The following is a 15967-nucleotide window of genomic DNA, read 5'->3' as shown; positions in this document are numbered from 1 at the left end:
TCAGTTAAGGGTTCTAAGATTATGGCCCAGCGGGTTGCGTAGGTGAAAATGGAATAGCTGCAGCACGGGCTGCGTAAGGGAAAGCGGAGGACACCGCCCGCTATTACTGTTCCACACACACAGCGACACAGAACCTAGTAGAGCAGGCATGTCCAAAGTCCGGCCCGCGGGCCAAATGCGGCCCGCGGTCGGATTTAATACGGCCCCCCGCTTCTCCCGGCTCCCCGGTGCTTTTTTTAACTGGCGCACTCAGCGCGCCGCTTCGGGGGGCCGCCGCCGCGGTCCCAAACCCTGCTCCTGCACTCCGCTTTGGGGCTGAGAGTGCAGGGACAGCCCCTGCTTCCTCCCCCTCTCCTGGCTCCCCGGCGCTCCTCTGACTGGCGCCACTTCCGGCCGCGCCGCCGCCGTCCATGGCGGCCGCTGCGGTCCTAAAGTCCTCCATGTAGGGCACGTCCGCAGCCCCGCTCCCCCGCTTGGCTACGGGTTCGCCCTGCCCCCGGGCCGCCGTGAGGCCAGCGTGCCCTGCGCTCTCCGCCCGCCTCTGACCCTGCAAGCCCTCTACCTTGGGGCTGAGAGTGCAGGGACGGACTCCGCAGCTTTTCAAGTTCAGTATCTGTGATTGGCCCTGCGCACTGTCAGCTTCCTGGCGGGCTCAGGCACGTGGAGCTGCGAACATTAGAGACTTCGCCACAAACGGGCTCAGGCACGTGTAGCTCATCATTAGAGACTTCTCCACAAACAGCCACAAAGGCAAGAGAATTCTTGTTGGGCAGTGTATTAGTGCAGTGTATTACTTGGGCAGTGTATTAAACCTCTGGCACTGCGCTCACATGATCCCTTCCCCTTCTGGTCAATTTAAAAAAATGGCGACTGTAAATAAGAGAAGGAAAGTTGACAGTGAGGGCCGCCGCTTCCAGGACAGGTGGAAAGTGGAATATTTCTTCACTGAAATAGAGAATCACTGTGTTTGTCTGATATGCCAAGAGACTGTGGCTGTTTATAAGGAATTTAATGTCAAGAGACACTACCAGTCGAGACATAGCACATACGACAAGCTTACAGGGCACGACCGCAGTGAAAAGTTGAAGCAACTTGAAGCTGTTTTAATGTCACAACAGAAATTTTTCATAAGAGCCCGTGAGTCAAATGAAAATGCCACAAGGGCGAGCTATGAGGTGGCAACGTTAATTGCTAAAAATTGCAAATCTTTTGCTGAGGGTGACTTTATCAAAGAATGCGTTATGAAAATGGTTGAGAATATCTGTCCCGAGAAGAAGCAAGAGTTTGCCAACATTTGCCTGGCTCGTAACACTGTAGCACGGAGAATTGAAGAGATTTCATCAGATATTAAGAGACAGTTGACATCCAAAGGAGTGGATTTTGACTTCTTTTCAATAGCCTGTGATGAAAGCACGGACCTATCTGACACAGCTCAGGTGCTGATTTTTATGAGAGGGGTGGACGATGAAATGAATGTGACTGAAGAGCTACTTGACCTCCAGAGCCTTACCGACCAAACAAGAGGAAAAGATTTATTTGTTTCTGTTAGTTCCGCCATAGATGACATGAAACTGCTTTGGAACAAAGTTACTGGGATTATTACTGATGGGGCACCTGCCATGGTTGGTGAACGAAGTGGATTATCAACCCTAATCTGTAACAAGGTGATAGAAGAAGGAGGCAAAGCTATTAAACTCCATTGTATAATTCATCAACAAGTTCTCTGTGCTAAACATCTCAAATATGATCATGTTATGAAACCGGTGCTAAAGACTATTAATTTTATTCGCTCTAAAGCCCTGTGCCACCGCCAGTTTAAACAGTTTCTACTGGACATCCAGGCTGAATACGAAGATGTTTTATATCACAACGATGTAAGATGGCTCAGTCGGGGGTCTGCACTGCAGCGTTTCTACTCTCTCAGAAAGGAAATCGGAGAATTCTTGGAAACAAAGGGACAACCAATGCGAGAACTATCTGATCCTATTTGGCTGGCTGATTTGGGGTTTCTAGTTGACATAAAAAAGCATCTGAATGTACTGAACACGAGTCTTCAGGGGAAAGATGCAGCGGTGAACCAGCTTTATTCACACCTCAAAGCCTTTGGGACAAAGCTGCAACTTTTCATAAGGCAGTTGTCACAAACACAGCCCAATACCATACATTTTTCAGCGTTGCAGGAAATAATGAACAGTTTTCCACAGGACAATATCAGTGCGCAAACGAGCAGGTATGCAGCAGACATTGCATCTCTGGCTGGGGAGTTTAAATGGCGCTTTCAGGACTTTGCAGCTATTGAAAAGGAGATCAGCCTTTTCTCCTCTCCATTCTCTGTTGACCCCGAGGATGCTCCAGATCAGCTGCAGCTCGAGCTCATTGAGCTGCATTGTGACAGCGAGTTACGCAGTCGTCACCAACAGCTCTCTCTTGTGAACTTTTACCGCCAACTGGATAAGAGCCGGTTTCAAGAGATTCGAACATTGGCTAAGAAAATGCTGAGCTTGTTTGGCTCAACATATATGTGTGAGAAGACATTCTCTGCTATGAACTTTAACAAGAACCGCGTGAGGACAAGACTAAGTGACTCTCACCTGCGTGACATTTTGCGCATCAAAACCACTGCCTTTGAACCAGACCTAGCCTATGTACTGCAGTCCAGATCTCAGTTTCACCCTTCACATTAGTGTAGGCAAGTTTTTTTTTTCAATTGAGATGAATACATTGTAAAATCTCAGTTAATGTCAGTTGGTCTAAATCAGTTATAAATATATTTGGACACAACATGTATAGTTGGTGTTATGTCGTTTGCCGTTTGCAATAAACTTTGCATAAAATAGTTAATTTGCATTTAATTTTAATGGTTCAAAGAATGTCAGGCAAAATGGTCGGCCCTCACGCATGTTCACTTCATCAAATCTGGCCCTCTTTGAAAAAAGTTTGGACACCCCTGTAGTAGAGATTCTACAAGAACCCAGCCTGCACCTCCGCCTTGCGCCGCCTGGGGGCAGCAGTGACCGTGCGGCAGTGTCCTTGATACCCGCAGACACCGCCCTGTATCACTTCGCCGGATACACACAGCGAGAGGGAGCCTAGGAAAGGCTGGGCTGAAACTAACCACGTGGAGAACCGGTCTGGCGTTACCAGCCCCAGGGAGGAGCAGCCGCCAGTCCAGCGTCCCTCTGCCGCAGGAGGTGTTCGCCTCGCCAGGTTGGAGCGGGACCCATAGACTCGAACACTGGAACTGGAAGGGCCCTGCAAAGATCCTCAAGCCCAGTCCTCTGCCCTCACGGCAGGACCAAGCACCGTCTAGATCCGCGGTGTCCAGCGAATTCTGAACTTGCGACCTAGCCACACTCAAGCAGCCAAAGAGAGATTAGTGATGAGCGTGTTGCACACTACGGATCTAGGTGCACTCAAAAGTAGATGCTGTCCCCGAGGCTTTAAACTCACAACTCTCGGCCTATAAGGCCGATACACTGGCCCCTGAGCTGTTGATGTGTCTAGGAGTTCCTTTATCATTTCTCCGACAAGTGACTGGAACGCCATCCCCTGCCCAGAGCTGCAACCATAGGAGTGGCCACGTTGGGTCAGACCCGAGGTCCTTCTAGCCCACAGTCCTGTTTGCCGGCAGCGGCCAATGGCAGGTGCGTCAGGAGGAATGAACCCAACAGGGAATTAGCAAGTGGTCCGCCCCGCTTGCCAGATACTTTGCAATCGACGGGCAGGGGCATGTCTCTGTGTCCAGTTTGCCTACTCACTCACGTTCTTATGTGCCTTTGTTCTGTAAAACTTATTTCTAGCACTCCTGGTGTGAACAGAAATGTCCCAGAATGCTTCTACTGAGACTTTGATATGTTAAAGAAAACAATCAACAACTAAAGTGTCTGAACATACTGTATAAAGAATCCCTGAATCTGTCTCTCAGGGCTGCTCTCACTCTTGTAGCTGGAGCTGGCAGCCTGCATAATAAAGTTTTCCTTCTAGGTTTCTGTCCTGCCTCACTGCTTTGACCTCCTGCCTCGGACCCTTCTGGAGGGATCTGTACTCCAGGGGAGCAAGATTTCCCCCACACCGGCTACATTCCCGGCTCAATTCATCCCTTCCAGTCCTGACCCATTGTGCCAAAGAGACCTCGCCCATTTTCCAAAATGCTGCCTAGGAGGCTGCTCCTCTGCCTGCCTGTGCCAGTGCAGCCCAAGTGCTAGAGTGGATTGCAGGCAAGCCAAGCCAAGCTGAGCCAAAGGGAGCAGAGTGGCGCAGCGGAAGCGTGCTGGGCCCAGAGGTCAATGGATCAAAACCATTCTCTGCCATGTGTGGGCCAGCCTCTTTTGACTCCACGCCTTCACTCCAGGCTGCAAGAAGCTCAAGGCCAGGGCAGGATGCTGCCTGCGGGGAAGCTCTTGGCAGCTTCCTGCGTGGGAGGCACGGAGGCCTCCTCTTCCGTCCTCAGGCAACAGGACTCCCTCCTGCCCTTTTCCCACCCACAAAGGCAGCTGGGACCCGCTCAGGGGGGCTCTCCAGACGCTCGTGGAACAAAGCAGTTCTGGACCACGCTACCCACAGCCTTCGTTCAGGCCAAAACACCTAGACAAAGAGCTGCCACAGCTCCACGCTGGCCTTGCTCTACTACTCCAAGGCATGCCAAACCCCTCACAAAGAGAACTTCTGCCTTTCCCATGCTGCTGAGCAACAGGACACGCCAGCAGTTCCCTCAGACATGCCGCTTCTCCCGGATCGCCACCACCAACGCTCTTTAGACACACGCCAGCTTGCCCAAACCCATCTCATCCCATCAAAAGCTTCTGCCCATCCCAAGAGGACCGGCTACATTCCCGACTTAATTCATCCCTTCCAGTCCTAGCCAAAAATCACAAGGTGACAGTCCTTTAGAATCCTCAATGGATAGAAGGAAGGAAAGGGGGAGAGGGAATTTTGGGAACACACACAGCACTCGCCAAGTTCTCGGTTGAGGCTCGCAGCAGTCATGGAAGAGAGAGCTGGCTTCAGTCAAGTCTCGGGAGTCCGTCCACCGCTTGGATGGGTCGTTCAGTCCTTGGCTCAGAGCTTCGCTTCGTAGCCCACAGGCTACCTCCCGAGGTCAGAAAGCAGGATTGAAGACAAAAAGGAGGAAGGCTTTCCTTCCAGGGCCTTTTGCATCTTCTGCCACGTGAGGCGAAGCCCAGCGTTCTGGCTGTGGAAAAACACAGCCACAAGATGGCGTTTGGAGTCACCCGGGCAAGTCGCCTGTCCAAGCGGGACTGAGTCCCTTCCAAAGAGAAACCACGGCAGCCATGCAAGTCCAAGGCTGCATGGGAAACCTCAGGAGCTGTGACTGGGGCTTAGTTGGCGCGGCCGGGCTTCCCAGGCGAGGCACGAGACAGGCCCAGAGGTTTGCGCAGCAAACAGGCCCATAGGAAGGAGGCGGCTAAGAACCCGCGCGGCTCGTGCGTTTCTCCCTCTCAGCCGGCCTCGAGGCGGGAGGAGAGCGACACCCGCCCGGCTGGAGGTTTTGCGCTTGGACTCGAGGCTTAAGCCCTGAGGCCGAGGCCATGGCGCGGCTGCTGGGAGACGGGCTCCCGTGACACGGCACGGCCCCTGAATCTTGCCGGCCACAAGGTGACCTCACTGATTTGCTCTTCTACTTCTCGGTGTCCTGCCTCCCAAATGCTGATCAGTCTAGTGAAAGGTGACAGTTTTCTCTCTTTGTTTGGGGAGCAATGGTCTTGTATTTGACCCTCGGAGGCAACAAGCAATATGATTAGAAGCAGCTCCTGCAAGCAACAGATAAAAACAATCACCCAGAAAGACAGCCTGGAAGTGCTCAAGGGAGGAGGTTGATGTTGTGGAAGCTGATAGCTCGTCAGCATCCACACCCCTCTGAGGGCCCTTTCCTCTGATTTGCCTCGTGTTCTCGCCAGACAAGTGTTCTCCTGCAGGGTTTGACCCAACGTTCTCTGAGCGAACGAGACTCTGTTCTGCTCGCAGCGGCTTTCGAGCCAAGCTAGAACCATGTCTCGGACACTGGGGCCATACAAGGCCCCCTGCAATCTCTCCTTTCGGACACGGTGCGCTGTGCTAGGCGCTGCACGTTTGTCTTTACCCAGACCGAGTCCGCTCAGAGCCTTAGTCACAGTCATTCCAGTACCAATGACAGATGTTTGTACCTTAGAAAGAGGGACACTTGTACATTACGCTACCAGCCCGTTTAAATCTTTCTCTGTCCAGGCTGTCCCTGAGATCACAGCTCCCAGAGCCCTGTGTCCAGGCAAGAACCAGCTATTGGCTCGGAGAACCTTCCCCTCCACACGGCCGACTCTAGATTTTTTGCTTCTCCAAAGAGCGTTTAGCTCTTGCTCCGTCTTCGATGAGCCGCGAACCAGCGCCTTGGCTGGGGAGCGATTGCAAACGGCCTTGCTGGGCTGCAGCCGCCGGGGGGTCTGTCCCGGGGGAAGGGCCGAGGGCGCTGCCAGGTTAGTGACCGCTGCTGCCTCTTGTTCCCAGACCTGCTGAGAGCCTGAAATCCGCGAGAGGGGAGAGAGACAGGGAACCGATTCCTCGCCACTAGGGGTCGCTGTTGTCCGAAAGCGGAAAGGTCCCCGCTCTGCTGCGGGCGGCGGAGGGAGCGACCTTCCCTCCCTCTTCTCGGAGCCGAGGCCGCCTCTCCGATTGGAATCTCACAGAACCCCCGTCGGCTCCTCAGTCCGCCGCAGGGAGCAGGAGCCTCGAGTTCACCTGGACCAAGTGTCGGTTCACGCTGACAAGCAGGGGCCAGACTGGAGGTGAACTTGGGACCATTCTACCCACTGTGATCCCTGGGGGAATGTCCAGTCTTTGAACATCGCCCGCATTTCGGGCTGCAGCTGAGATCAGGAGACTGCTGTATTAACCATGGTGCAAGTGTACAGGAAGAGAGAAATCTCCCCCCCCCCCAAAATCCTTGAAGGTAATATAAGACCATAATAATGGCTATCCTGGGTCAAATCAAATGCCTATTTAGCCCAGTATCCTGTCTTCTGACAGGGGCCAATCCCAGGTGCTCCCGAGGGAATGAATAGACCAGGTAGTCATGAAGTGAACCATCCCCTGTCACCCATTCCCAGCTTCTGACAAACAGAGGCAGGGGCACCATTCCCACCCATCCTGGCTAATACTCATTGATGGACCTTTCCTTTATGATCTTATCTAACTCAATTTTGAACCCTGTTAAAGTCCTAATCTTCACAGCATCCTCTGGCTAGTAGTTCCACCAGCTGACTGTGCATTGAGGGAAGGAATACCTTGTTGATTTTAAACCTGCTACTTATTCATTTCATTTGGTGACCCGCAGCTCTTGTGTTGTGGGAACAAGTAAATAACTTTTCTTTATTTACTTTCTCCACACCAGTGTTGTATTTCCCGGGAAGAAAGAACCGGGACTCAGACTGTCCCTGCGCTCTGTGTTCTCCTCTGACAGACAATCGCCCCGCCCCGGTCCTAGTCCGACAGGAGCGTGTGGGCTGTTCGCATCCATCCCCGAGTGTGTCCTGATCTCTGAGGGGCCCCGCTCGCCCTGCTCCTCTGTCTGTTCCAGCCTCGTTCAACCTTGTGACTACACTGACCCTATGTCCGCACGGGCGGGGTCCCCGAAACCTCTCTCTCCCGGACCAGAGGAGCTGATGAAAATTAAGCCCCTCACTGATGACCGAGAACCTGTGCTCAGACCAGGCAGCTGATTCTTTCCCCTCGATACTCCACCGCCCGGGGGTCCTGCGGGCCATGGCTGTGATGCCTGGCCTGGTGGTGCTCGGGGGTAGGGGGCACAGCTGTCGGACTGGTGGTCTTTCTCTCCCCATCCAGATCTGGGACCAAGGGCTGTGGGAGGGGCTTGGGGCAGAGGGACCACGTACCTGGGCTACTGGCAGGCAAAATGATGAGCTCTGCCCCCAGCTGGCCTCCCCCTGACACTGCAGGATTTGTCTCCTGCACTCACTGCCCCCAGTGGTGACTATGAATGTCACATCCCTCCTGTCTCTGCCCCCTCCCTTTCCAGGTTTTGGAAAACAATCGAAATCCAGGCACATCCCGTTTTTCTGGCACAACCAAACCTTGACATTAGGAGAAGAGGAAATTGCCAACAAAAGTTGAATCCAGATTGGAATTCTGCTTTCGGATCACAATGGAATCAGCGCACAAATGAGACACGTTGCCTCTTTAATTGATTCATCTAATTTGACAGACGCGCAAAATCCCAGGCTGTGGAATCGCTCTTCCCACGGCAGCCGCGAGGGGGCAGTAGAGGAACAGGCTACGGGATAGAGCAACGGACCCGGCACTTGGGTGCATGTAACACAAACCTCCCGCCCGTGGTAACTCCTCCGTTGCCGGACAATGTTTCACCTTGGGTGCAACGATCCCTCGCCACGTCCGGGAACTTCAATCCGGGGCGAATCCCCTTCTGAGTCACCCTCCCCACCAGGGTCTGGTACGTTGGCTCCGCCTCCCCAGCCCACCTGGGTCTCGTTTCCCTCCAGCTCAGCTGGTGTCACGGGGCGGAGCTGAGACCTCCCAGGCCGCCCGCAATAAGGTCCCACAATTTCACGCCGTCACCCCCTGGAGGTAAAAGGCCCCGCACTTCAGCTATTGATGACGTCACAAAGCAGAGCAGGCACCCAGGTCAATGGCGGCAGTCACGTGGGTAAGGGTGTAAAACAGGGCGGGGCTAATCACTCAGAGCCTGATGCGCAGGGGGACGCAGGGCCGGGCTGCGGAGGGGTCGGGAGCACGAAGGACTCCAAAGAGCTCCCCCCCCCCCCCCGAGACAGGGCCCGATGCTTCTCTGAGCCTCCTGTGAAATCCCCGCCCTAAATTAGGCGTCATCTGTATTGCAATGGGCCGGTTTGTATCTTTGTGTCCGACCAGGGGATGGGGGGGGGCGATCCCTTCGCTTCTCACTTGGAGAAAAGTATCTTCCGGATCCGCCTCCCAGGCACTGCGCGCCCATACTGAGGGCCCGTCCGAGCCCCGCTCTGTAAGGCCAGGAAACATCCCCCACATCACTCGGGGAAGGAACGTGTCTCTTATAAGGCTGGGGGTATGCAAATGAGAGAGTCAGTGTCCTCTTTAAATCTGTCCCTCCCTCTGCCCAGGCTGCACCCGCACAGACGATCCGCAGCCCCTTGTGTCTGGGCAGGACCAGCCAGTCCCCTCAAAGTCCTTTGAACAGCAGGAAAATGAAAAAGTTTCTCCTTTTGCTTTTCGCCGTAGCCACTTTCCCAGGTATTTTCTACGGGAAGAGTCGGGATAATATTGTGTTATCGCTGCTTTAATCCCCGTATTAACACCCGGTCTTTATTCCCAGGTGCCCGGTCCCAGGTGCAATTGGTGGAGTCCGGAGGGGATGCGAAGAAGCCCGGAGACTCTCTGCGTCTCTCCTGCAAAGCCTCCGGCTTCACCTTCGATGATTACGGGATGCACTGGGTCCGGCAGGCTCCCGGGAAGGGGCTTCAGTGGGTCGCTTATATCAACTGGAATGGGGGTACTATATACTACCTTGATGCCGTGAAAGGCCGATTCACCATCTCCAGGGACAATTCCAACAACCTGCTGCACCTGCAAATGACCGGCCTGAAGCCCGAGGACACCGCCCGCTATTACTGTGCGAGAGGCACAGCGAGGAGAAGCCGGTCTGAGCCCAGACACAAACATCCCCCTGCAGTGAGCAGCGAAGCCGTTTGGCGCTGGGGGCGCCCAAGCTCCATGTATGGAAACGAAACCGAGTTCAGAGAGAGGCTGGGAACAGCAAACCCCTTTCACTGTCGTTCTCAGCCCTCCGCCTTGAGGGGCGTTAGCCTCCCGGGACAGGGCTGCACTGGCTGGGGCTGGGATATTAGGGCGGTTCCCCCTGGCACACAGAGAACAGCTCCTCCTTCCTGAGCCGGGTCACCGTCTCCTCTGGTCCCTCCAAGAACCTGCAGCTCCGCTCGCTGGCAGCTGCGGGCATCGCCCCCTATCGCTGTGCCCGGAAAGACACCGCGACACAGAGCGCAGCGGGGACCCGGCCAAAAAGGGGAGGAGGATTCTTAACAGATTTTTCGGCCTTTCTCAGCCTGTAATTTGCCTGGCCAGGTGTGAGGTAGTGTTGCTAGGCTTGGGGCTGTGGGCGACCCCCACTAGCTCCGGTCTGTACCACTGCCCAGCCGAGTAGCTGATGCTGCCTTGCGATGGCCTGATCTCAGTTGCAGCCCGAAATGCGGGCGATGTTCAAAGACTGGACATTCCCCCAGGGATCAGAGTGGGTAGAATGAAGAGCAAACAGGTCCCAAGTTCACCTCCAGTCTGGCACCTGCTTGTCAGTGTGAATTGTCACACAGCCCTTCACAAACCTCCAGTAAGAGAACCCAGGGCTCCTGCTAATCCCGCACTCACCCTGGACAGTGGTTGCCCGTGTGAACTCGGGTAATTGACCGCAGTGACTTAGAATCAGAGACAGCAAAAGGGGTTTAGAGCCCTAAGTGCCTAAATCACTTTCCAGGCTAGGACTCAGTTCCTGGGACACAGTCAGCTCCAGCTGGAGGGGACCGGAGCCATCGCAGCCGCTGGAGAAGCTGGATGTGGTTGGAGCAAGGGGCAGGAAATGTGGGTCTGTCCCAGGACCGGACTCGCCCCAGAGCCCTGCCCCCGGCGCTCACCCACAGCCCCAGCGCGGGAGGGACCCTGTCTCCTGACGCCTTTTAACCAACCCCGCCGCGAGCGAGGGGCCCTGCCAGTCACAGGCTCCTGGAACGCGCCTGCGGGCGGAGAGCGAGCCCGAGACAAAGGGCGCTACTCGGGGAGGGCTTTGCAGGGAGGGCAGAGCGCGGAGGAGCGGTGCTGAACGGAACAGCCGGGCATTGGTCGCTGTGGGTTCCAGCCGGAGACAGCCCCGAATAAGGTCTCGCTGACTCTGGGTTTCCAGGATCCCTTCTTACCGCCAGCAGGGCCACCAGGGAGATTTGGTTCCAATTCTGGTTGCTCAAGTCGAGACACCTTCTAAGGGGCGGCTCCAGGTGGGGGCCCTGCCCGCTTCGGTTTAGTCTCTTCCTGAGGCACAGAATTAAAACTCGAGCAGTCAGGCTGGGAGGCGGCTAAAGCCAAGAGCCCCGTTCCGTTGTGTCAGCCTCCGGCCAGGGGGTCTCAGATCTAGTCTCTCAATTTCTGTCCTAAAATTACTACCGGCTTCAGTGACATATTCTTGCAATAATCTCATCCACCTGCCAGTTACCAGCAGGAGACACCAGCTGACCAGCAGGGGGCGACCACGAGCTGCAAATACTGGACAATTCACCCGTCAAGACATCTTCAGGGGAGCCAGGGGACTTAAGTACAGGAATTTCCCGTTAAAAACGGGACGGGTGGTCACCCTATTCATAGGAAATGTATTATCGTGAAGGGAGGGTTACATTCAGGTCAGGTGAACGCGGCAGGCGGTGCCAGCAGGGGGCGCTCTCAGGCAGGGCGCAGAGGCAGAACGACAGGCGGCCAGTAAGAGACGAGGCAGCCTGTGTGTGATAGAGGGGTCAGGGTCTGTGGGTGAGTCAGAGGTTTGTGTCACCCCTCCCCATGGGCACCCCAAAGAAGGTTCCTCAAGAGGGGGGATTTCAGGCTGAGGTGCTGAAGCCCCAAATCCCGGCAACTGCTACGAGGCTGAAATGTTGATCCTGCCAGCCCCTTCCATGCTGAATTCCCAGCGCCTCCCAGGCAGAAGCCCCGAACCCGGTGCAACCCCCAGAGTTTCCAGCACCTCTCCAGGCTGTAGCCGTGATCCGCAGTGCCCTTTGTAGTCACAGTACCACCCCCACCCCCATTGAAGTCCTTATCTGTGGCAGCCCGCTAAATCGCCAACATGCAAGCATCCTGTCGAAGGCCCAGTCCCTGCCCCCTCCCAAGACATGAATGCTGCGGCCCAAGCGGGGAGTGGCAGGGCTGAGTCCTGCATGCCAGTGCTCCCTATAGGGGAGAAGCCTCCAGAGCCCATGGGCAGAGTTGCGGGGCTCTCTAGCAAGTTGTGGCAGCGCGTCGGGGTTCCCCCTCCTCCTGCACCCCCATAGTGGCACGAACAGACTCCACCAGCCAGCAGAATAGGGGGAGATTATTGCTTCTCCAGGGTACAGCCCAGCAAAATGCAATCCGGTTACAGGGCTGAGATGGGGGAGACTGGGCCCCTAAATTCCAGCCCGTTGCTTAGGCTGCTTCTTCCATGATACCAGACAGAAATTAAAAACCGTCCCTTCCAGCCCTGCCCCCTCCTTCCTTTGTTCCTCTCTCTGGGAGGCAACTGGTCGGACAGGTTCGGAGCCCCTGTGCTGCTGGGCCATGCTACAAATAGCCGCCAGCAGAGGTCACCCACAGCCCACCGCCCAGCACAGCAACCACCAAGGTACCTGTGACGGCGTGTTGGGGGTTCCCCATCTCCTGCACCCCGAGATGGCACAAACAGACTGCACCAGCCAGTGGAATAGAGGAAGTTTATTGCCTCTCCAGGATACAGCATAGCACAGATGTAGTCTGGTCACAGAACTGGGCTAGGATGCCTCAGGCCCCCTTGAGTTGGGGGGAGACTGGGCCCCTAAACTCCAGCTCCTCTCCCTAGGCTGTCTCCTCCATGCTCTCCCACAGTAACAACTAAATTCCCTTGCAGCCCTGCCCCCCAGTCCAGGGCAGCATTCACCTTCCTTTGTTCCTCTCCATGGGGGGTGTCTGGCCACTGGTTCGACAAGTTTGGCCTTATCTCTGCCTAGCGAGATTTTCCCTGCTGGGTCTTGCTCCAGACAGCAGGGGTCACCACAGCCCAGCAAGTACCCCCACTACGTCACAGTACCAACATTACATCACACAAGTGCAGCTCAGTCCCGGGAGAGCCCCACAGCTCTTTGGCTCCCTGGGCCCGGCCAGGTCAGAGGCAGGAGCAAAAGCCACGGGAATCGCTCCCCCCTATCTAGTAAAATCTTCTGTAGTGAAAGTGCCGCGTGTTTATCAGCAGGTGGCGCTGTTGCTCCAAAGGGACCGACTAGCTCAGAGAGGAGCCCTCTGCCCATATATAGATCGATGCTCTCCCCAAAGGGCTTTGGGAAACAGGCTATTGGCGCCCATGACACCTGGAAACAGCCAGTCTATCGGCCCCTGTGTGAGGAAACACAGTCACCGCCGGCTTCATTTCTTCCAGGTGTCCAAAAGTGTCAAGACGATCCCAGCGCCCTGTGCCCGGCGCTGCACAGACATCCAGGCCGGGGCAGTCTGACCGTAGCCCTAGGGCGTGTCAAGCACATCACTGGCATGAGCACGGCGAGTCTCTTATATTCAACGCGCCATGTCTGTTATGAGGCGGGGTATGCAAATAAGGGAGTAAGAGTGCTGTTTAAATCTGTCTCTCCCTCTGCCCAGGCTGCACCCGCAGGGACAATCCGCAGCCCCCGGAGAACTTTCCCCACCAGCCCCAGGAAACAAGGAATTTTTGCTTCTTCTCTGTGTCTGTAGCGGCTTGGGAAGGTATTTTCTAGCGCTGAACAACGGAAGAAGAATATTAAATTCCTCTGGCGTGGATACCAATACTGATAACTTGTCTGTGTTCCCAGGTGCCCGGTCCCAGGTGCTGGTGGAGTCCGGAGGGGATGTGAAGAAGCCCGGAGACTCTCTGCGCCTCTCCTGCAAAGCCTCTGGCTTCACCCTCAGCAGCTACTGGATGCACTGGGTCCGGCAGGCTCCCGGGAAGGGGCTGGAGTGGCTCGCCCAGATTCACGGCTCCACCACATACTACAGCGACTCGATTAAAGGGCGATTCACCATCTCCAGAGATGACCCCAACAACCTGCTGCAAATGACCGGCCTGAAGCCCGAGGACACCGCCCGCTATTACTGTGCGGCAGAAACACAGCGAGGGGAATCCGACAGGCTGATACAAAAACACAAGCGGCAGAATCGTTCTCCTCTGCGCCGCGCGGGGGCAGCACTTCCACAGGGAATCCCGCGCCAAGCGCTGCAACAAAGTCATCAGGCTGCAGCTCCCTGTGTCCGTGAGTGATCAGCTCTGAACTAGCAACTGCTTGGAGCGCAGATCTCTGCTGTTTCCCAGAGGGCCACAGGGAAACATGAGCAGAGAAGAGCAAAGGCCTTTTACAAGTGAAGTGCGGAAGCTTTTCGGAGGTCGGGGGCCAGTTCCCAGGTCCAGCTGATCCAGCTGACCCAGTCTGGGGCCGAAATGAAGAAGCCCGGAGAGTCCGTGAAGCTGACATGTAAAACCTCCAGCTACACCGTTACCAGCTGTAACATGCTCTGGATCCGGCAGGCTCCCGAGAAAGGCCTGGGGTGGGCGGGATACATCTCTCCTGGTAATGGTGTCACTGGCTACGCCCCGCGTTCCAGGGGCGATTCACCATCACCAGGGTCAATTCCATGAGCTGGGCAGCCTTCGAGCCGGTGACACCGCCACGTATTATTGTGCTCGGGACACAGTGACACAAACCGCAGCTACAGCCCTTCACAAACCCCAGCGAGAGAACCCAGGGCTCCTGCTAATTCCTCACTCACCCGGGCCAGTGGTTGTCCGAGTGAATCTGGGAAATTACCCTCCCCCCAGTGACTTAGAATCAGAGACTGCTGAAGGGGTTTAGAGCCCCAAGTGCCTAAATCACTTTTCAGATTACGACACAGTCAGCTGCAGCTGGAGGGGGACCGGAGCCGTCGCAGCCGGAGAAACTGGATGTGGCAGGAGGAAGCGGCAGGAAATGTGGGTCTGTCCCAGGGCCGGTCCCGCTACCAGGGCAGACAATCGCTGTCTGAAGGCAGCAGAAACAAACCCACCAACTCATGGCCCCAGAGTGCGGTTACAGCAGCCTCAAACCTGCAGCCTGTAGGCCCGGAAATCCCCGGTGCCTGGCTGCCATACGTGCTGGGCCAGAGGGAGCAAGAGAGCGACTCACCCCATAGCCCGGTGCTAAGGACACTCGCTGGGGCTGGGGAGCTTGGGAGGCTGGTCTGTAGGGGCCGATATGTGGGGGCCACCCACAAGGCACCCGCAGCAGCCCCCCCGCCACCAACACTGACTGGCTGCAGCGGGAGCAGCAGAGCAACACGCCCCCGGCTCCATCTGCTCGCCTGATGACTCGATCGGGGGAGCGGACAGTGACAGTGAGCGCCCGGGCGTGTGGCCAAATGCAACCTCTCCTGCTGCGCCCCTTTGTCCCCCGCCCTGCTACTTTCCCTTAAACCCCCCCCCCCCCCCCCCGCCGCCGCAGCACTTGAGAGAGGGGCCTGGGCTCTGTCTATCGGGCGCTGAGCAGCTGAAGAGCCGGGTCTGGCTGGACTGGAGAGTGTGGACCAAGGGCAGTCAGGGGCGTGGCCCATCCGGAGGGGCGGAGCCGCGTGTGCACGTATGCAGATGTGTGCGCGAGCGGAGCACTGTGGGAGTGGGAGCGGGCTGACGAACGGGGCCCTAATTTGCAAGCGGGGCTCTGGGTGGGGTCGGGGAAATGGGGGGGTCGGGGGAGGCAGCTGGCAGCAGCGGGAAGCGGTGCCGGCGGGGTTGTTTGGAGGCGGAGGTGGGAGCCACCGTGATGTGAGAGTTCGGGGCGCTTGAGGGCTGGTGGGGGCTCTGAGACAAGACTTTATACTTACCTGGCAGGGGAAATACCACGCTCAGGAAGGTGGTTTTCCCAGAGTGAGGCCTATCCATTGCACTGCGGGTGCGCTGACCCCTGCGATTTTCTCAAATAGAGAAAACTCGACTGCACAATTTGTGGTAGTGGGGGACTGCGTGCGCGCTTTCCCCTGGTTTTGTTGTTGAAACAAAGATCATCTTGTTCCGAGATCACAGAATTAAACCGAGAGGAACGATTCTTATTTATCTTGTAGATAAATACTGTGAAATAGGTTTTTTTAACGGCCAACTCTGTCGGAATGTGTAAAGCGGGGCGGTGTTTGATGCTGGGGGTTGTGTTTTCTTCCCTTTGAAACT

General features: G+C 55.9%; 1 non-coding gene and 1 gene segment (V, D, J or C); both read left to right on the top strand.

Annotated features, from left to right (window-relative positions):
• LOC142821336 (Ig heavy chain V region 3-like) overlaps positions 1–14169 on the top strand; it is a 250481-nt gene extending 236312 nt beyond the window's left edge. The window contains 1 exon segment of the V gene segment in view: positions 13590–14169. Coding sequence covers positions 13590–14035 — 446 coding nt within the window.
• Positions 14170–15619: 1450 nt separating this feature from the next.
• LOC142821396 (U1 spliceosomal RNA) lies at positions 15620–15783 on the top strand. Its single transcript, XR_012898170.1, has one exon. It is a non-coding gene; the product is annotated as a U1 spliceosomal RNA (small nuclear RNA).
• Positions 15784–15967: the final 184 nt, after the last annotated feature.

Source organism: Pelodiscus sinensis, chromosome 30, assembly GCF_049634645.1.
Source record: "Pelodiscus sinensis isolate JC-2024 chromosome 30, ASM4963464v1, whole genome shotgun sequence".
Lineage (NCBI taxonomy): Eukaryota > Metazoa > Chordata > Testudines > Trionychidae > Pelodiscus > Pelodiscus sinensis.
The sequence above is the reverse complement of the archived record's forward strand: the minus strand, read 5'-3'. Positions and strand labels throughout refer to the sequence as shown.